Below are 21,035 nucleotides of genomic sequence, written 5' to 3'. Positions count from 1 at the left end.
GCCAGCCAGGGCATCCCAGGACGGGGGGGGGGGGTGCTGTCATGCCCAGCTGTGCCCCCTTTTCACAGCGGATTAGAATAACAGGCACCCTTGGGCTGGGGATATAGCCTAGTGGCATGAGTGCCTGCCTCGGATACACGAGGCCCTAGGTTCGATTCCCCAGCACCACATATACAGAAAACGGCCAGAAGCGGCGCTGTGGCTCAAGTGGCAGAGTGCTAGCCTTGAGCGGGAAGAAACCAGGGACAGTGCTCAAGCCCTGAGTCCAAGGCCCAGGACTGGCAAAAAAAAAAAGAATAACAGGCACCCATCAGTCCAGAGAAGTGAGGCCTGCAGAGTCAGCCTCTGCCCGCAGTAGCCTAAGCATGCTCACAAAAGATGAAAACGTCCAAGAAATCCTCACCGTCAAACCTGCCTGGCGCAAAAATCAAACCAAACAGAAAATCCAAAGTAAATTTAAACAAGAAATAGGGAAGCCAAAAGTAAATGCTTCCAGTGTCCGGAACAAGAGCATAGGATGTCCTCACCAGAAAGCCAAGCCAAGGGGGGAACCCGAGGGGCTGAGGGCCCAGCAAAGATGAAAACACCAACATCGAGGACACGGCCCTGAGCAGCCACACTGGCTGTTCCACACACTGGTCACCAATCCACCACTGACAGACACACCACATGGCCCCCGTCACACGATCCCTCACACCCTGGTGACACCATTTCCTACTGTGAGCCTCAGAAAGGACAACGATGCCCAAAGCCCCTGAGCTCTGGAGGGCTGGAGCCCCATGGAGCCTCGTGGAGCCATGTGAACCCACATCCCAACCCAGGCAACCAACCGCTCACCCTCATGGAAAGGCCATCTGTGAGCCAGGCTATGACACCTGTCATCCTAGCTACTCTCGAGAGGCTGAGATCTGGAGGATCACAGTGCAAGGCCCCTCCAAGCAGAAGCCCAAGAGATCCTTCCCTGTTTCCAAAGAAACCAGGAAAAGAAAAAAAAAAAGCTGGTGTCATGGCTCAAGCCTTGAACAAGAAAGCCAAGTGAGAATGTGAGGCCCTGAGTGCTAATCCCAGTGCCAGCACCCCATACCACCAAAAATTAAAAAAAAAAAAACCTCAATGCTTTACTCATGTAAAACAATATGAATTTAAATATTACTTAATGAAATACTGATTCTGTATCACTTCAGCTTTATCAAACTTCCATACACTAATAATGAACCATCCAGAGAAGAAATTAAGAAGGCAATCTCAAGCAAAAAAATAAAATAAAAGAAGGCAATCTCATTTGCAAGTATGAAAGCATAAAATACCCACAAATACTTTAATCGAGGAGGTAGAGGATTCACCAATTTCAATATCCTGATAAGAAATCCACATAGATGTGAATAAAGTAGGAGAATGTCCTGAGTATGTAAACTAAAAGAAGTAATGTTGTGAAAATTCTCAAAATGCACAGAATAATCTGCAGATTCAATGTTTTCCTCATCAAAATTCCAATAGCGGGATACTGGGGTCTCATGCAGGTAATCCTAGCTACTCGGGAGGCTAGGATCTGAGGACCAGAGTTCAAAGGCAGATCAGGCATGAAACTCTTAGCCCCAATGAACTAGCAAAATGCTGGGTGGAGCTATGTCTCAAGTGACAGAGCGAGAGCCTTGAATGGAAAAGCTCAGGGACAGCACCCAGACCCCAAGTTCAAGCCCTAGTACCACACAAGGAAAGAAGTATAGAGGATCTGAACAGACATTTTTCTAAAGAAGAAACATAATGACTGCAGTGCCCAGGAGGGTCAGCACTTCACACTGGCCAGGAGGCATTGAGCAAAGGGAGAAGACCACCCATAGGCCCCGGGCACTCAAGCAGCCAGTGAGGAGCCAGCATGGGGCTCCTTCAAGGACTGAGGCACAGCTGCTGGGGCCAGCTCCTGCTCTGTGTGGCAAGGTGCCTCCCAGCATGCCCTACATGTCTGCACTTCATACGACCATGGTCCTGTGGTCCACATCCCAGGTGCCCTGCGGCTGAGGATAAAGAAAATACACACACGTACCCAAACACATGCACACACTCCAACACATATACAAACCCTCATATAAACACATACACACACCAGCACAGTGAAATACTTCAGCCATGCCTCCTCCGGCCTATATAATGCAGAAAGGGATAGCAGTGTGGCTCAAGTGGTAGAGTGCCTGCCTAGCAAGTGAAAGGCCCAAACTCAGTACTAGTACTGCCAAAATGAGGGAGGGAGGAAGGGAGGGAGGAAGGGAGGGAGGGAGGGAGGGAGGGAGGGAGGGAGGGAGGGAGGGAGGGAGGGAAGGAGGGAGGGAGGGAGGGAGGGAGGGATTAAAGACAAAAAAGGGAAAAATGCTAACACAAGCTACTCTGGGTAAAGGAGGGATGAGGGTTGTTTCCCACCCCCCCCAAAAAAATGCTAATATGTGGGAACAAACATTTCATAGTCACAGCTTCAACACACCTCTCACAGGCCACAAAGACAGAAGAGCTGTGCCAAACACAAATCCCAACTTTTAAAGAACTAAAGAGCTATAAAACTGAAACACAACATAATTCCATGTATTATGACTGAAACAAAAGAACAAAATGAAGAAAAATTAGCGTAAATCCTTGTTCACTGCTAACTACAACAACTCAAGGAGGAAACACTGAAACAAATGCTCCACTCCCAACTGGGGAGTTTTTTCAAATTACGATAATAGAAGAAAATTCAAAAGCAAGACAAACATTCACTTAGTCAATAAGGTTGTGAGTTCTTAGCAAGCACTATTTCGCATAATTTTAGAGAATCAATCAATTTTTATGAAGTTAGAAAAATACCAAGAGAAAATCAGCAGCATTGGACAATCCACACATTACCAGTGCAGCAGGTGTGTGCATACATGTACACATACACATTGCACACATGTGGCACGTGTGCTTGTATCATGTGTACATACAGGTATATGCACATATGGTTGTGCACATGCACACATACACATATGTGTAGATACACACAAGCACACCTACATGATACATACACAATAAACATGTCCATACATGCATACATAGACACTGTGGGCACACGTGTGTATACACACCTGAACACATAGGCACATACAAATAGCACCTGTAATAAAGGAAAACCCTCTTGCAGCATCCAGCATACACATGAACACACTTGTCAAGCCAATCTGTGAACTCACATTTAATAATGTTAGGAATTAGGACACACAAATCAAAACAGTGATTTACATACTCTGACAAGTATTAAATTATGGCTCAGCAACGAAGCACTGCCTGGCATGAGGACCCCAGTACTGCCACAGGGGGAAAAAAAAAGATTAAATTAGAAAAATAACTTGGGAGGCTCAGATTGTTGGGGTAGTAGTTTGTGACCAACAGGGGAAGATAGGTGGATGGATGGTGAATGGGTGGATGGATGGGTGGATGGATGGATGGTAGATGGGTAGATGAGTGGATGGTTGGAGGATAGATGATAATAAGTGGAAGGATGGCCTGACAAATCGATGGACTAATGGATAAATGAGTTGATGGATGGTGGGTGGATGATGGATGGATAATAGGTAGGTGGACAGGTGAGTGGATGGTGGATGGATGAGTGGATGGATGGTAGACGGATGAATGAATGGATGGATGGTAGACAGATGGACAAGTGAGTAGATGTGTGTACTGGTAGATGGATGGTAGATGGACGGTGGGTGGATGGATGGATAAGTGGATAGACAGTGGATAGACGAGGGGGTGGACAGGTGGGCAGATGGTAGATAAATGGATGAGTGGATGGATGAGTGGGTGGACGGTAGATGGTGAGTAGGTGGATGGCAGACAGATGGACGCATGGGTGGGTGATGGTGGATGGATGAGTGGATGGACAGTAGATGGATGGATGAGTGGGTAGATAGGTAGGTGGATGGACGGGTGGATAGATGGTGAACAGATGGACGAGTGGGCAGACGAATGGATGGATGGTGGCTGGATGGATGAATGGGTGGGGGGTGGATGAGTAGGTAGATGGTGGACGGATGAACAAGTGGTAGACGGGTAGGTGGATACAGAAATCCTGATTCACACTGCTTGCATGCAGCAGCAGCTTTAGAAATTACAGTAAGAACACAATGTTCTGAACATGAGCCAAACAAGAGAGTAAACCGAAAAATATGAAAGTCATCCCTTGAAAAATAATGCATCATTGAGAAACCTTTCCAAGAAAAAAACTTGGAGGGAGCGTGTTGCCTTGTCTTAGATGTAAAGTCCTTGGCCACTTCAGAAAGCTGCCAGGAGTGAGAGCTCCGTGGCAGGGCCACCCGGGGACACAGAGGGTGAAGGTGTCCTTCTGTCCTCTGGCCAAACCCAGGGCTGCACGCCAACTGGAAATCACCTCCACAGGCGACTGCCCCACCAAGACCTAAGGAGCACATCTGCTCTCACAAGCTTCCACTTCCTTCCAAAGCCAGCCAATGTGCCAGATCTTTCCAAAGCCAGCAGTAAAGGGAACTCCATGATTCTGACCAGAGTCTGAGGGAAGGGCAACAAGGAACAAAACCAAGTTTCTCCAAGGGGAAGAAGAAGCGTCTGGAAGACACGCAGGTTAGAACCGTCCAAGCCCATGTGTGGTGTTTCCAGCAGCACCTGCAGAGACAGAGTGCAGAGGGGCCTCTATAGGGCCTGGGAGCCCGGCTTCCCCAGGCAGAGTGCTGGAGCAGGGTCCGTGACAAGCCCTTCTCACGGGGCGGCGCTCTAGAGCAAACTATACGCACTAGCTGGCCCCAAGTCTGCAGAGAAAAGTCTAGAAGTTGAACCTTTAGTTTCTTTCTATTTTTTTTTTTTTTTTTGGCCAGTCCTGGGCCTTGGACTCAGGGCCTGAGCACTGTCCCTGGCTTCTTCCCGCTCAAGGCTAGCACTCTGCCACCTGAGCCACAGCACCCCTTCTGGCCGTTTTCCATATATGTGGTGCTGGGGAATCGAACCGAGAGCTTCATGTGTAGGAGGCAAGCACTCTTGCCACTAGGCCATATTCCCAGCCCCACCCTTTAGCTTCTTGTGCCTCTCCTCACTACAGGCCACAGCGCAACATTGCTGGATGAACTGACAGCCTGGATGCTGGAAGTCTTTCTCCTCTAGCCTGGTGCCCGGCACACTACGCTAATGAGTTCGCGGCAGAAAGGAGACAGCTGTTTAACATGGGATGTGCACGCACACGTGCATGTATGTGTGTGTGTTTACACATACACAGGGCCAAGGCGCTGTCCCAGAGCTTTTGTGCTCAAGTCTGGTGCTCTACCATTTGAGCCACAGCACCACTTCGGACAATTTCTGAGTAGTTTATTGGAAAGAAAAGTCTCACCCACTTTCCTGCCGGAGCTGGCTTTGAACCTTGATCCTCAAATCTCATCTTCCCAAGTAGCTAGGATTACGTACGTCATGGGTACCCAGTAGAAGTTACGGTTTTCATTCTCTTTTCACAGATCAGAAATAGAACTATAAAGAAAAGGCCGACCCAAAGCCGCAGCAGAGTGGCCAGTCTCAAAGCTAAGGACGCAAGAGTGGCTGGGGACGGCAGGGTTTACGTGGGGCTGCGGCTGTGATTTCATGAAACCAGAGCCAGCCAGGGAAGGGCTCTTGGGAAGCCAGGCAGCTGCTGAGGGTCCACATTCACACCACCCAGAGAGAGCTGGCATGGATATGGGAAACCCTTCCCTTGACAGCAGCTCCCTGGAGGTTCCCCCCCCCTCCCCCCCCCCCCCCCCCCCCCCCCCCCCGCTCAGAGTGTGAAGTCCTGGCTTTGGGATGGCATTAATTTCACAAACACTGTGAAATCACAGGCTCCCTGTATGGGAAACCTGGTTCGCATCCCCGCTTGGCCACCATGTCTGCACCGCCGTGTAAACACTTCAGGAGGCTTTCCCGTTGGGCAGGCCTTTGTGGGAGCAGAGGTCAGGCAAGGCCCAGTCAGCTGCCTTGGTCTTCAACTGTCACCACCCACCAATGTCCTTGCCGTCCTCACCCCAGGGAGAGCCTCTACACCAAGCTGTCTCCTCAATTCCCCCAGGCAGGAGAATAGAAGAGTTCCAGCCAAGCCATCTGTGACAGGCCAAGGCCCCTGTGGCTGGCACCCAAGCATCCGTCTAGGCCCATGGTGTGCACTCCAGGCTCGGGGTGTTACCACAGCGGCCTCCCCTGGCTTCCCCCCCCCCCATAAGCAGGCGAGAGCTGGCTCTCTCTTCTCGTGTCAGAGCGTGGAGGAGAATGCAGAACACATTCTGCATGCGATGACCCAGCTACACACTCTCCAGCCCTGCGTTATCACGCCATTCCTTTCTGGCTCTGTAGCTAATTCCTGAGCTCTCACAGAATGTCTTCTATAGAGGCAAAGAGGAAATCAATGAAACAAGAATTTTCTGACACAAATAAAAAATCCACATCAGAACGTAAGTGGAAGCTTTGGGCACCAGTGGCTCACGCCTGTAATCCCAGCTACTGGGGAGGATAAGATCTGAGGGTTGCAGTTCAAAGCCAGCTCTGATGGAAAAGTCCGTGAGACTCTTACCTCCAGTGAACCACCATAAAGCCAGAAGTGGAACTGTGGCTCAAGTGGTAGAGCACTAGCCTTGAGCAAAAAAAGCTCAGAGGCAGCACCTGGGCCCTGACTTCAAGCCCCAGGACAGTAGCACAAAATAAAAATAAGTAGAATAAATGGTCCAGTTTCTCAGTTTTCCCCATGCAGGCTTCCACAAACAGGGCCTGGCCTGACCCCCAGGTTCTGGCATTGTGGAGCCTGCGGTCATAGCCCACACAGTGCTTCTCCACGTCTATTCCACCAAGAGAGCCCAACACCAGACCCATGCCCTGCATTCAAGTTAACAACTCAGCTGAGGTCGAAGCCAGGCTTGGTGGGTCACACCTGAAATCCTGACTATTCAGGAGGCAGGTCAGGAGGCTCACTCATTCAAAGTCAGCCCAGGCAAAAAAAAAAAAAAAAAAAAAGTTAGCAAGACCTCATCCCAACAAAGTAAGTTGGGCAAGGTGGTACATGGCCTGTCATCCCAGCTATCCAAAAGGAACGGGCAGGAGAACCACTGTCTGAGGCTGGCCCAAGTAAAATATCTGAGAAATAAAGGGGGCTGAGGTATAGCTCAAGTGGTAGAGCAGGAGGGCCTGGGTTCAAACCCCTGTACTGACCAAAGAGGAAGAAACACTCTCAACAGCTCCTGTCCCTTCACCTGCCCAGCAGCTACTAGATCTCTGCAGGGTTGAAAGCAGATGGCCACACAGACAAGAACACAGTGCCTGGGATGGGAGTTCACCCAGCCAGGGGCTCCCAAACCCAGGGAGGCTGGGACTGGCGTCAGAGAGCAGCCGGCTAAACAGACATCATGGTGCCTGGGACAGGAGTTCACCTAGCCAGGGACTCCCAAACCCAAGGAGGCTGGAACTGGTGTCAGAGAAAGGCCAGCACCAGAGGCTGACCAGAACTTCCACCCCTTCCCTCTGCCCCCACAACTGCTGTCAGGTGCACAAACTCAGAAAAGCATCCCAGCAGTTGACACGTTAAACACACACCCAGTCTACAACCAGCAATTCCACCCTAGACACTTCTGAGAGAAGAGAGATGGAAACTTGGGCACACAAGTGCTATCCTATGTTCATGGTGGTTTGACTTTGGCCAGAAGCCTGGTGGAATCTATTATAACGCAGCCACGTGGGGCATGAAAAGGGAACCATGCTGAGCAGTGAAGCAGGAGACATGAGGTCACAGCTCAGCCTCGTGGTGCTCTTGTAAATAAAGTTTTATTGAGACATGGCCACACTCAGTCATCTGCACTGCCCACAGCCAGGCTCCTGCTGACAGCAGAGTGAAGAAGTCCTTGCTTCAGAGAAGCTGCAGCTGCCCAGGCAAAAAAAAAAAAAAAAAATACAACAAGAGAAAGATGATAGACCTGCAAAAGACAAACGCAAGACGAAAAGACAGAAACCGGAAAGTGTGGACTGTCTCATGATTTCATCTCATGGCATTCTAGAACTGGCAGGATCAACTTGCAGAGATATGCTGGAGGAAAGCTTGTCTGGGAGTGGGGGCCCAGCTCCAGAGAAACCAGGGCACAGCTGGTCTCTCTTGAAGGGGGGGGGACGGGGGAGGCATAAACAAAACACTTCAGCAGAGAAATCCCAAATCCAAGCGGCTGGCTGCTCTCCTTCGGGCCCTGTGCATTTGACGTTCAAGTTCAAGCCCACCTTGTGTCTTCTCCAGCTGTTCTAACCAACCCATCCCCAGACATTCCACATAAGAAATAGGGTTGAGTTGAGGTTCCCCCCCCACTCTTATTTTCCCTACAGTCTTTGTGCGAGACACTCTCTACACAAAAAAAGGGCTCAATCCAAAGACGGTGAGGAAGAAAGCCCTAGACTGCCCGGAAGGGCTAGAGGCCTCCCCAGCCCCACCCTGGTCCACCTGCCCCTGCTTCCTGAGACCCACAAACCAGCCAGCCTTGGCCACAGCAAGGTCTCCAGAGCCTCTGTAAGAGGCACGACAGTGCACACCTGCAATCCCATGTCCATGTGTCTGGGCAGCACTGGCAAGAGGACCCCCCCACACACACCCCACTGAGCCTGAGGCCAGCCCAGGCAAAGGTGGAGAAGAAGGAAGCAGGCCTAATTTCCACTTTACCATCAAGTAAATTGCCCCGGCAATACTGAGGATGCCTGCTTCGGGGAACACAGCTAAACCATGGATGTCAAACAAAAACCCCATTTCCAGACTCCAAACCCAGCGTTCCCCACACACATGAATTCAGCACAGCCCTGCCCGGCCCAGGCCTTCCAGAAACAGCCTTTTGTCAGGCCTCTGTTACTTTGAGCTCCGGCCCCCGGTGCACAGCACATTATTTTTAAAGCTCTGCTTATTTTAAATATTCATCGTCTAGAAGTAGGTCAGTGCTCTGGCGGCCGTCTGCACCTCTTTGAGCTGCACTGGCTCCCGCCTCTCGCTATGGGTGCTGGATGCAGGAGGAAGTAGGGAGGCCCAGCCCAGCTCACTGTGCCTACCCACTGTGGATGCTGTCATGTACATTTCCAAACCAAGAGCTGTAGGAGGGAGGGGAGGAGAGAGGAGGGGAGGGGAGGTGAAAGGAGGCGAAAGGAGGGGAGGGGAGGGGAGGGGAGCAGCTCGGCCAGAGTCAATTGTAAATGCAGTATTCAGCTCACTCAATGAAATAAGCCACCGTAATCCCCTTAGCGCACAGGAAGCCCTTTGGATCGGATCGGTTAACATCTTCTTCAAACCAGAGTCCAGGACCAAGGCCATCAGACACACACACGCTCAAAGCAAACTCTTCAAATGTCTGTTGCTTTGTTGTTCCAGGTGTTACTGGGGTTTGAACTCAGGGCCCCCATGTAAGTGTTCTACCACTGAGCCAGGCCACCAGCCCTGTTTGGCTTCTGGATTCTTTTTCAGATAAGGCCTCAGCCTGCTGTCCTGCGTCTTCTGTGCCCCACACTCCACTTTTTTATTGAGATGAGGTCAGGCTGACATTGTTCCCGGCTTGGCCTCAAACCATGATCCTCAGGACCTCTGCCTCTCTGGACCCGCTGTGGGCCAAGCTGCACCGAGCTGTTTCCAACCTGGCCTGTCTGACAGCCTCCAAAGCTGCAATTCTGGATGGAGTCACTTCCTCCTAAGTCATGAACAATCCACTACATTGCGGCAGCCACTCTCTCCTCGTCATGAATACCCAGACAGGACTTCTCAGCCACGGGGCTTACAGCAAGAGAGTTCCAAGAGGGCACTTCTCAGGGCTAGGAAGCATGGAACCCCAGAACCTACTGGGGATGAGGGGTCTTCAGAGCTGGTCAATTTCATTCTCTACATCCTGTCCATGTATTGGCCACCAAGAACTTATCACTAACAACCAGCACCAAGAACCTATATCTCCAATGACCAGCCACTAAGAACATCTTCTCAAAGAAAGGCATTGATCTCCTGGCAAAGCCTCTGCCACCCCACCCCACTTCTCTTACACCAACATCCACAACCATGCATGTGTTCAACTACCCCCAGGTAGTACATAGCTCACTCTCAGTGCTTCCCAGGCTGGATGCCTGGTGTCCCCATGCCATGCCTCTGTGAGCCAGTCCATGCCTGCAGAGACCAACAGCTCTTCCTTCCTTCCTTTCTTCCTTCCCTCCCACTGATGGGAGAACCTGGGCTCCACAGACGTGTTCATGCACATGTGTGTATCTTGGAGAGCAGAAGAGGTGGAGTGGGGAGGGAGAAGGCAGCCAGCACCCACACTAAACAAGTGAAGGTCAATGCCCAGAGCCAAGGCATCCCAGGCCAAAATACTCAGCTCAGACCCTAAGGAGACTGAGAGAGGAGCCTCAGACCCATCTCCAGACACAAACGAGAGGACAGGGTAAACCAGAACAGGCTGTGAAAATGCAAACACTGAAGCCAGCACCAGTGTCTCATGCCTGTAATCCGAGGGACTCTGGAGGCTAAAATCCGAGGATTATGGCTGGAAGCCAACTTGAGCAGGAAAGTCCATGAGACTCTTTATAAATGAGCAAAACGCCAGAAGTAGAGGGACAGTTCAAATGGTAGGGTGCCAGCAAGAGTGCAAGGCCCTGAATTCAAGCCCTGGTACCAACCCAAAGAAAGAAGAAGACGTAAAAGTCTCAGGTCCCATCCACACTGAAAAGTGAGAAAACGAGGGTACAGGAAGAGCCATGACACCGAGAATGGGTATTAAAAATGCATGCACATCAACAATTGAACTAATCAACAGCCAAATTCTGTTTTTCACAGACAAATCAGAATTTAATATTTTACAAAAATGGAAATGCAAATAAATGACATTTGGAGAAATGTTCAACCTCACTACCAATCAGGAAAATGAAGAGAGATGTGATTGTAATCTACCAAATTAACAAGGCTTTTAAAGTTCTAGTACTGATTCACAGTGAAAGAAAATAATTTAACAGACTTGATACATGGCTGTGAGGCTTACTAACAGAATATATCAAAAGTTTTCAAAAGCCTGCCATAGTAGCTTGCGCCTATAATCCTAGCTACTCAGGAGGCTGAGATCTGAGGATTGAGGTTCAAAGCCAGCTTGGGCAGGAAAAGTATGCAAGACTCTTACCTCCAATTAACCACCAAACAAGCTGGAAGTAGAGCTGTGTAGATAGAGCACTAGCCTTGAGCACCAAAACTCAAGGATAGCACCCAGACCCTGAGTTCAAGTAAAGAACAGGAAGAGGAGGGGGTAGGGGAGGGGGGAGGAGGAAGAGGAGGAGAGCTTGAACCTTTGGCCACATAATTCACCCTGAGATAATTTTTTTTCTGATATTAGAAGTTCTTCACAGAGATATCCTTCATGACATTTCAAACATCTGAAAGCAACCTCTAAATCTGCTAGTTGCCCAGTGCGAAAATGACTTCTGGTGAAAACATGGAATGAAGCCAAGCCCAACAACCAGAACCAACATCCCCACAAGGCCCTCACAATACAATACAGGCCATCACAACTACACAGCCCAGAGGCCTGTGAACGTTAATAGACAAGTTGGTCTTCAAGCTGTGGGTACCTCTACAGACACAGGCTTAATGTTACAGAATTGTGGCCACTTTCGTCACGAATCCCTCAGGACAAGTTAAATTAGGCCAGAGGCGTTCTTGTTCTCCTTCTCTGAGGAGAGCCATAGGGAGATGGCAGGTGCCTAGGCCTCTGTGGCTCGGCGCTCGGCACCCAGCACCCAGCACCCAGCACCCCGCTCTCAGCTTCTTGGCTCTGCAGCTCCCCAGCTCCCTGACTCCCCAAGGCCCAGGCGCCCAACCCCACCCCCTGTGTCTGCCTGAGCCATCCACCTGCCAGGACTTTATTGCTTCTCCCCCAGCCTCTTCAGAGCAGCTGTGCTTGTTATTATAATTACGTAATTCTATCAAATTATACAAATTGATCACAATATGTGAGAAAAAAAAGTGGGACTGCTTCAGTGAAAACCAAGCAGAATGCCTTGGGAAGATGGAAAAGAGAAATGGTGGGAAGGGCATTATCATTACATGTGAACAAGACTTGGCAATTTGGGGCCCAGGTGTGGCAATTCACGCCTGTAATCCCCGCTGTATGAGATTACAATAAACCCCAAAGGGAGAAACAATCACCTTGGCCAAAAAAAAAACCCACAAGCCACAAAAACACCTGCTGACCAGGAATCTCCAGGAAAGCTGGGCGTGGTAGCACACACCTGTGATCCCAGCCCTCCAGAGGTGAAGGCAGAGGCAGGAGGATCAGTCAAAGGCCAACGCAGGTGACATGGAAACTCTATGTCAAAAACCAAAAACACAAACAAGCAAAGTCCAAACAAGAAGAGTAGGTCAAGGCAGCCTTGTGCCTGCGTGTGACCTGGCTACGTCCCATCTGATTCACCATTTCTGCAGATGAGGATACGAAACTAGCAGAGCCTGGGGTAAGACAACATTAAAACTCTGCCTGGAGCAAATGCCCCCTTACTTTATCCTGGGTCCCTTCAGGGCCTGAGTGGATGCTAGAAACTGCAGGGTGCACCCTCATCCCCCTAAGCCCCCCCCCAACAGTGATCTCCCCAGTGCACCTCAGGTCTCTGCTCTGGGGCCACTGTTAAGCTGTGGCTGGGAATCTGCCACAGCCAATCTGGCAAAAGCCACGAAGTTGGGGGGGGGGGGCAGGGTAATAAAGGTCTGAGAGACCCCCATCTCAACCAGTGGCTGGGAGAGGTGGTGCACACATGTCACCCCAGTGATGCAGAGAACACAAGTAGGAGGATCGCAGTCCAGGCTGGGCTGGCATAAAGTGAGACTTTACCTTAGGAACAACCAAGGCAAAAGCCCTGAATGAAGAAGGCATGGTGCAAGCAGTAAAGCACTCGCCTAACAGACATGAGGCCCTGGAGTCAATCCCCAGGAAATAAGGGACAGGCAAGTGGGGAAAGATTCAGAAACAGGCATAAATAACATCCTGCCCAATTCCTGTGGACTCTTAAGCAGAGATGGCGGCAACCACGCAGACAGTGGTCCTCCCGTTCCCAGCCAGCCTGGGTAGTCCAGATAACCAAGGAAGGCAAAGCCCCGCACGCCTGGAGCAGAGCCACACAGGGGGCTGGGCACTCCCTTGGGGCCAGGGGACAGTGATGAACAGATACCAGGTGCCAGATGCCCAGACAACCAGATGCCAGACAACCAAATGCCAAGACGCCCGATGTCCAGACACCAGACAACTGATGCCAGATGGCCAGATGCCAGACACCCAGACACCCAATGCCCAGACACCAGGTGTCAGGTTCCAGATGCCCAGGTGCCAGACCAGACGCCAGATGCCAGACATCCAGACACCAGATGTCCAGACACCAGACGCCCAGACTCTGGACGCCCAGACGCCCAGACGCCGGATGACCAGACGCCCAGACGCCAGATGCCCAGATGTCAGATGTCCAGACGTCAGACAGCCAGATGCCAGACACCCAGACACCAAGCGCCCAGATGCCAGACAACCAGATGCCAGATGCCTAGGCACCAGATGGCTTGGATTTGCCCCAAAGAGACACAGAAGAGGGACCCTGGTGTCTCCTCTACCCAGACCCCTGGCCCTGGGCCCCTGTTGGGGTCTCCCTTTCCTTAGAGCAAGGTTGGGGAGCAACATGAGGAGGCTGGAACCCAGGGCCTCCACAAGGGCTGGAAAATTGGCAACCAGTAACAAAACCATACCTGAACTGCCACTGAGCTGTCATTTTCTCAGATGGCTTTGTATGTACACACAGCCATTCAGGAAGATTCCAGAACCTTCCTGAGAGTCTACCTCTAGCTTAGCTCCTTGAAGAGACGATTCCTGAGATTTATTCTTATTTTTTATTTTTTGGTGCTGATCCTGGGCTTGAACTCAGGGGCTAAGCACTATCCCTAAGCTTTTTCACTCAAGGCTGGCTCTCTACCACTGAGCCACAGCTCCTACTCCCAGCTTTTTGCAGGCTAATTGGAGATAAGAATCTTAAGGAGTTTGCTGCCGAGGCTGGCTCTGAACCTCAATCCTCAGATCTGGACCTCCTGAATAGCTGGGATTACAGGCATGAGCCATGGTACACAGGTGGGTTTGTGCATCTTGCGGCCATTTCAGCCACCCCTCACTCCAAGTCTCCTGGAATCAGTCCAATAGCAGGAAGACCAGGAGTCAGAAAGAAAAAAAAACTGAAGTGGATTTTAGAACAACTTTGGCAAATTAGCAAAGTTTTTAACATCATTAGAGGAGCCTTAAATATTTTCCCGAGCTACATTTCCATCTTCTGAATGCATTTCAGTAATTGCTCTAAAGGAAATTGGGGGCTTTGGCACAAACACAAATGTTGGCATGATTTAAAATGCACAGGCCTCCAAAGAACGTCGTTTCTTTCCTTCCCCCGCCCCTTTCTTTCTTGCTAATCCTTCAACTAACCTCAGCAAGTCTGGGGTGGAGAGTCCAGCCCCAACAGCTGTATTAAAGACACCGCAGCTATTCAGTTGTTTGTAAACCCAAACACTTAGGTTTCCGCGCCAGCTCAGCATATGGCTGGATCCACTGAAGACAGCTGCCGCCAGCCCTGCGCACAGCCTGCCGGCAGCCAAAGCCCAGCCCCAGCCCAGCCCCAGCCCAGCAGCCCAGCCCCAGCCCAGCCCCAGCCCCAGCCCCGGCCCCAGCCCTCAGACCCGCGGCTGCTGCTGACCTATGCACATTGCTAAATCGGGTGTGTAGTTGGAGCTGGAGCTGCGAGAGCCTGAGAGCCTGGTGAGTGCCAAGGGCGCCTGGGACAAGGCGGTGAATGGGGGGAGGGGGAAGGATGGGCCGGGCTTCAAGTCCAGCTCTATCAGCTTATAAATGAGTGCTGGGGCTTTCAAGAAGTCCCTGCACTTGTGAACTCTAAAATGGGGTCCAGGGATGTCAGGATGAATTGAGATTCAAAGTGCAGAGCACTAGCTGGGTACAATGGCTCATGACTGTAATCCCAGCACCTGGGTGAGGCAGAGATCCAAGGGATCATGGTTCTGAAGCCAGCCCCACCTCAATGGAAAAGCAGGGTGTGAGTGTGGTTGCAGGCAGGGCGCTTAGCAGCACAGGGGCCTGGGCAAAAACAATGCCACTTGGGTTCACCTCTTGCAGTTTCTATGCCTTCTAAGGACTCCAGACTGGGGACCAGGCAGGCGCACTCAAAGAGGGGCTGTGGGCAGACCCTTAGCCGGGCAGAGCAGCAGCTCAAAGGGCAGGTTGGGGGGTGGCCCTCTGGCATTTTAAGCTATAAACCTGCAAGTTCTAACCTTCCCAATTACGCTTCCTGAGCTCTAAATCCAGCTACCATTGTGTGAGACAAGTGGAACTGATATTAAGTTAATTAAAAGGCTTTGCTTCTATTTTGCTAGGAAAGGAGCCTGGAAAACCCAGAGCGCTGACTGGGGCACAGTGGGGGCGGCCTCCCACTCCTGGCCTCTGCCCTGAGCCCTCCCAGCCCCCAGCCCGACTTTCCAGTACAGAAAGGCCCTACATGTGGGTGGCTTCTGAGGAAGGATCTATCCAGGCGGCCCAACACCGGTGCCTGTGCGGGCATGGTCCCTAGTGCTCTCCTTCCAGCCCACCCAGAGCACACACCCCTCCACACACCCACTGGGCCATTTGTACTGCAAGTCCTTTCACAGCTGGGTGCTGGATTTGTTGGCTTATTCTTGGCAGCAGGGGCCCTGCACTTGCCAGGCAGGTGCTCCACCACTTGAGCCACACTCATCTTTTTTTGACCATCACTAAGCCCTTTTTACAAAGTCCCCACACATCATGTGACAAAGGACACAGCCCTGGCTCCCTTCAGGCACTGTCTGTAGTGGTTGGCTCCCCTGTGGGCACTCGCCTGCCCTTCCCCACACTGGACTGCTCTTCCACGAGGTTCCCGCCAGAGGACAGAGTCACACCCCACCTGTTTCCCATCCTTTTCCTCTGTAAGATGAGAGAAGCAAAGCAGCTTTCTGAAACAGTGGTAGGAAACCCCTTTGTATGACCACTAAAAGACAACATGAGGTAGAATTTTTTTTACAACGTGATGGGAAACCACAAGCCATGCACACACTGGGTACAACAACAAAGTCTATCTCTGGTCTGTTGTGCCAATCCTGGGGCTTGAACTTGGGGTCTGGGTGCTGTCCCTGAGCTTCGGTGCTCAAGGCTAGCACTCTACCACTTGAGTTGCAGCTCCACTTCCAGTTTTTCAGTAGTTAACTGGAGATAAGAGTTTCATGGACTTTCCTGTCTGGGTTGGCTTTGAACCCAGATTCCCAGATCTCAGCCTCCTCAGTAGCTAGGATTACAGGCATACGCCACAGCACCACCTAAACCTATAAAATACGTTTTAACAGAGTTTTACTCTCTTCTGTGTTACTGTTCTTAGAAGTTTCCAAATGTTCTGAGTTGCTTTTGTGCTAAAATAAGAACATTAAAGGTACTCATAACATCATTGCTTTTACACTGAAGTAAGAATATTACAGTGTATTCATAGCACATACGTTTAATGAAAACACAAGGAGGGGGGAGAAGGGGAAGGGTCCCAGGATCCAGGATGGGCACAAGGCTGGAGCCAGGGCAGCTGGGACAGGCACTGTGGACATAACAGAGAGAAGCTTCCAGAGAGAATCTATAGGAAGGAATGTCGCTCATGCCTGCGCTTCGCCCTCGGCCCTGGGTCTCTGCTGGCTCCCAAGGACCCTGTGCAGCCACATGAAGAAGGGCAGAAGGCAGCAACCCAGCACTGCAGCAGGACAGAGGGATCCTGACCAGCGCACGGGTCAATTCTGAGGAAGTCTGAGTCCCCTCTGGGCATCTGTACTACTGGCAGCCACTAAGCAAAACCTGCTCCTAGCTGGGCACTGCTGGGACTCACGCCTGCCACCCAGCAGCTCAGGAGGCTGAGAGCTGAGAACTGGCATGCAAAGCCAACCCAAGCAGACGAACCCAAAAGGCTCCTGTCTCCAACTGGCCAGCAGGAACCTGCAAATGGAGCTGTGGCTCAAGTGGTGGAGTGCTAGCATTGAGTGGGCCTGAGGCCCTTGGTTCACACACATGCACATGCATGTGCACACACACACACACACAGAGGACAGGTATAAGAAACTGGAGCAGCTTTCACAACGCCAGCTCCACTCTGCACACTCCATGACAGTGCTTGCCCTGGAGCACAAAGCTCTCCAGAAAACTTCCTTGACATGACACACAGCTGAGATATGGGTAGAGAGGGAGAGGTTCTCAAGACCAGGTCCCATCTCCCTGGGGGGTGGGGGGGGGAGCTTCCAGGCACTCCACACCTGGGTGCCCAGGAAGACAACAGATGCCTGCCTGGCTTCCAGGCACTCCACACCTGGGTGCCCAGGAAGACAACAGATGCCTGCCCAGCAAACCCAATGCTCTCCATATGCCGGCCTGCCCCAGGGGCTGCAAGCAAGGATGCCTCAGCCACCGCGGCCAACCAGAGCCAGGCCTTGGCCTCTGCCTAAGGAGCATCTTCCCCCCACACTACCTTCCCACACGTGGCTATCTATCCCCCACCAGGTGCCCAGGCCTGTGCCTGAGCAGAAAGTGAGGCCCAGAAAACAGGGCTGGAGAGAAATTCTCCCCAGTTACAGTGCCTGCCTGGCAAGCACAAGGCCCCCGAGTTCAAACCCCAAGTACCCACGAAAACAAACAAACCCGAGATTTCCATCACACAGTACTTTTTGCCTTTACGCCTCCCTGGAGCCACCGCGTGAGCGCAAATCCCGGGACGGAGGTCGTGGTTCCGTGCCCGCAACGCCCCTCATGGCCGGGGTAAAGTCAAGGGAACCCGCGCCATCCCTGTGCAATGCCTCGCCCTCCTCTCGGGACCTGTGGGACAAGCGCGGCACAGAGGACCGCTGCAACCAGCCGACACCCACGGCCTCCCAGCCTCCCCACCATCCACAAACTACATTCAGTCAGGACGGCTTCACCAGGCACCGCTACTGTCACTAACTGAATGCCACAACGCCGTCTGCCAGGGTCTGCGTACGGTCCGCGTCCACCCGCCGGGCCTGGACCCCCGGCCCGCAGCCACCTAGGAACGAACCCCAACCCCGGCCCGACCCCGCCGCTCCGCACCAGCGGGCTGCGGGCGTCGTCCGGCCTCGCGCGCGCTCGAACCCCATCGGGGCGGCGTCCTGCCCGGCGCAGTCCCCGCCAACTTGAAGCTTCGGACCTGAAGAGACGCGGGAGGAACTTCCGAGAGCCCGGCCGGCGGAGGGGGGCCGAGACCCGGGAGCCCGGACACGCACGCGGGAGAGCGCCCAGCCGTCCCGGATCCCCGTGCCCCGCGTCCTCCCCAGTCCCCGCGCTGTCCCCACGCTGTTGTGGGGAACCCGTGCCACCTCCGCGCGCCCTGCCCGCGCCCTGCGCAGTCCTGGGTACCCCATGTTCCCTCGCGTCCCTCCCCGGTCCCCGCGCAGTCCTGGGTCCCCCGCGCCCTCACCGTTGAGCTGCCGGTAGACGATGTCCTCGAGCAGCGACAGGCGCCGCAGCACAGCGTCCTGGACGGGGCGGGCGGGCGCGCTGAGGTTGGCGGCCTCGGCGCGCGGCCGGAGCTCGTGGAAGGCGTCCCCGCCGCGCACGGAGATGGGCCGGCACCGGGCCAGGAACAGCACGAAGCCGGCCACGGCCGCCAGGTTCAGCACCAGCAGCACCTTCACCCGCCTCAGCGAAGCCATCAAACAGCCCGGCGCCGCCGCACCGCGCCCGCCCGGGCTCCGAGACGCTGTCGCGCCGGGCGGCGGCTGCGGGCCGGGGCCCGGGAGTCCGGGGCACCCGAGGCGGCTGCGGGTCCGCGGAGTCAGAGCTCCCGGGAGCCTCGGCTCGCGGCGAGGCTGGGCCGGATCCTCCGCCGCCCGGCACGGGGCGCAGGGCCGCGTCCGGAGCCGCGGGCGGCCGTCGCGGGGGCGCAGCCGGCGACTCAGCCGCGGACGCGCTCCCCGGGGCGAGCGCCTTTGTTCCGCCAGTCCGCCTGCTCCATGGCGCGGAGCCCAGGCCGGGGCCGCCCGCGGTCTCGCTCGGGTCCGGACTCGGGGTGGGGCGCGGCCCGCGGGGGGCGGCGGGGCCGGGCGCACGGCTCTCCACACCCGCTGCGCGCCCAGAGTCCCGAACCCGCGCCACGAGCACCGGGCGGCCGCCTCAGAGCCGGAAGGAGGGGCGGGGCCTCCGGAGTCACCGCGGGCGGGGAGGAGAGGGAGGGAGGGAGGGAGGTGGGGGGCGGGGGCGTCCAAACCGGGCCCAGCGCGGTGACGCCGGCGCTGCGGCACCGCCAGCCTCGGCGGCTCCGGGCGCCGCGAGCGGACGCGCAGGTGGCGGGGAGGGGGTGGAGGGAGGGAGAAGAGGGAGGATGGGGCGAGAAGGGGTGGGGAGGGGCGCGGAGGGGAGGGGCGCAGAGCGGGAGGAGGGGCGATGAAGGGGCGGGGGCGGGGCTGTGGTGTGGGCGGGGTCGCGTGGTGGGCGATGGGTGGGGCCGGGAGGTGGGCGGGGCGAAGAGGGACCCGGGCTCCTGCGCCGCTGGGCTGCCACCCGCCCGGAGCTGCCGGGCGCCGCGGTCCGGGGTCCCCGCGGCTCTCAGCCGTCCCCGAGCGGGCGGGTGGGCGCCACCCTGGCCCGCGTAGCTGACGGCCCGGCGCGCGCTCGCCCGCTCCGCGCTGCGTGGCCGGAGCGGCTGGAGGCAAAACCCGGCCTGGAGCCGCGGGGCCGCCTCCCCCCGCACGGCGGGCGGGCGCGGGGCGCGGCCACGGGACGGTGGAGGCCTCGTCTTCTGTGATACATGTGCTTATTTATAAACGTGTGTATTCGTGTCGTGCTGTCGTCAATGTGCTCGTTCCTCGTCTTCCATAATAAACGTGCTGTTCCTCATCTTCTCGTAGTGCGCGTGCGCGGTGGGTCCGCCCTCCCACGCGGGGGGTGGGGGAGTTGTCTGGACTCGGGTCCCCTCAACTCCCTTCTTTCCTTTCTCCGTGCTCCTCGTGCCCTTGCTCACGGCCCCCTCCCTCTAGCCCCTTCTCTTAAGTACTGGGGTTTTTTTGTGGCTTTTTTTTTTTTAACATACGGTACATGAAAAATATAGAACAAGTTTTTTGGTGATGTGGGGTTTGAACCTGCTTGCGCAGCCGGCCCTCTTCCACTTGAGTAATACCTGCCTTCCAGTCCCGCTTTTTGCTGGTTATTTTGGAGATGGAGCTGCTCAGACATTCTGCCCAGGCTGACTTTGAATCGTGATCATCACCGGGACCTCAACCTCCCAGTGTGGCTGTTTCGGAAGCTTTCCCATCTCTTTCAGTTCAAGGTTCTCCAAAATGCCATTCTTTGGGGTACCATTTTCAGAACCCTGGTACTTAAGCCATCATCAGAAGCGACTGCAAACCTCTATTTTTGGAGACCTTGGAGGCAGCTGTGGGGGGGGGGGGGGATGAGGTTGAGGTAGGCGACCAGGGCGCCATCCTTAGCAGTGTCAGACACAGGAGGGGCTGAGAGATTGGAAAGGGAAAAAAGCCACCTACGAGGGTGCCTGGAAGCTGCTCAGTTAGCCCAAGACGTTTTCTTGCACTTTGTCTCTCTCCTCTGCAAATGCCCAGCGGAGTTTACATGCACCATCGTATATATATACAGACTCTGACTCCAATAAAAGAAATAAAGAAGCTATTTGAATCTGATGGCAGTAGAGACCGACCCCCTCGTAGGCCAGGCACAGGGCATGAAGGAGAATTTCTTTATGGGCATCCACAAAGCCAGCCTCAAAACCTCTGTCCTGGGCCTCTGGACTTGAAAGTGTGCCCCAAGCTCACACCGCCAACGTGTCAGTGCTAGTCAATAAATACCCCACATCCACTCAACTCTGATTTGAACATTTGACCCTCCATCACTCCTATCTCAAGGTTTCACTCTGTACAATAAATGTAATTTCTCGCAGCCGCAGAACAGCTGAGCCCCATCCTCCCT

At 53.8% G+C, this 21,035-nt stretch overlaps 1 protein-coding gene across 1 annotated transcript in view; it reads right to left on the bottom strand.

The window, feature by feature from the left end:
• Galnt17 (polypeptide N-acetylgalactosaminyltransferase 17) overlaps positions 1–18,900 on the bottom strand; it is a 160,770-nt gene extending 141,870 nt beyond the window's left edge. The window contains exon 1 of the mRNA XM_048329343.1: positions 18,535–18,900. Coding sequence (XP_048185300.1) covers positions 18,535–18,769 — 235 coding nt within the window. The 5' untranslated portion in view covers positions 18,770–18,900. The remainder of the gene's footprint in view (positions 1–18,534) is intronic.
• Between the last annotated feature and the right edge of the window lie 2,135 nt (positions 18,901–21,035).

This window comes from Perognathus longimembris, chromosome 1, assembly GCF_023159225.1.
Source record: "Perognathus longimembris pacificus isolate PPM17 chromosome 1, ASM2315922v1, whole genome shotgun sequence".
NCBI lineage: Eukaryota > Metazoa > Chordata > Mammalia > Rodentia > Heteromyidae > Perognathus > Perognathus longimembris.
This window is presented reverse-complemented; position numbering and strand designations above follow the sequence as displayed.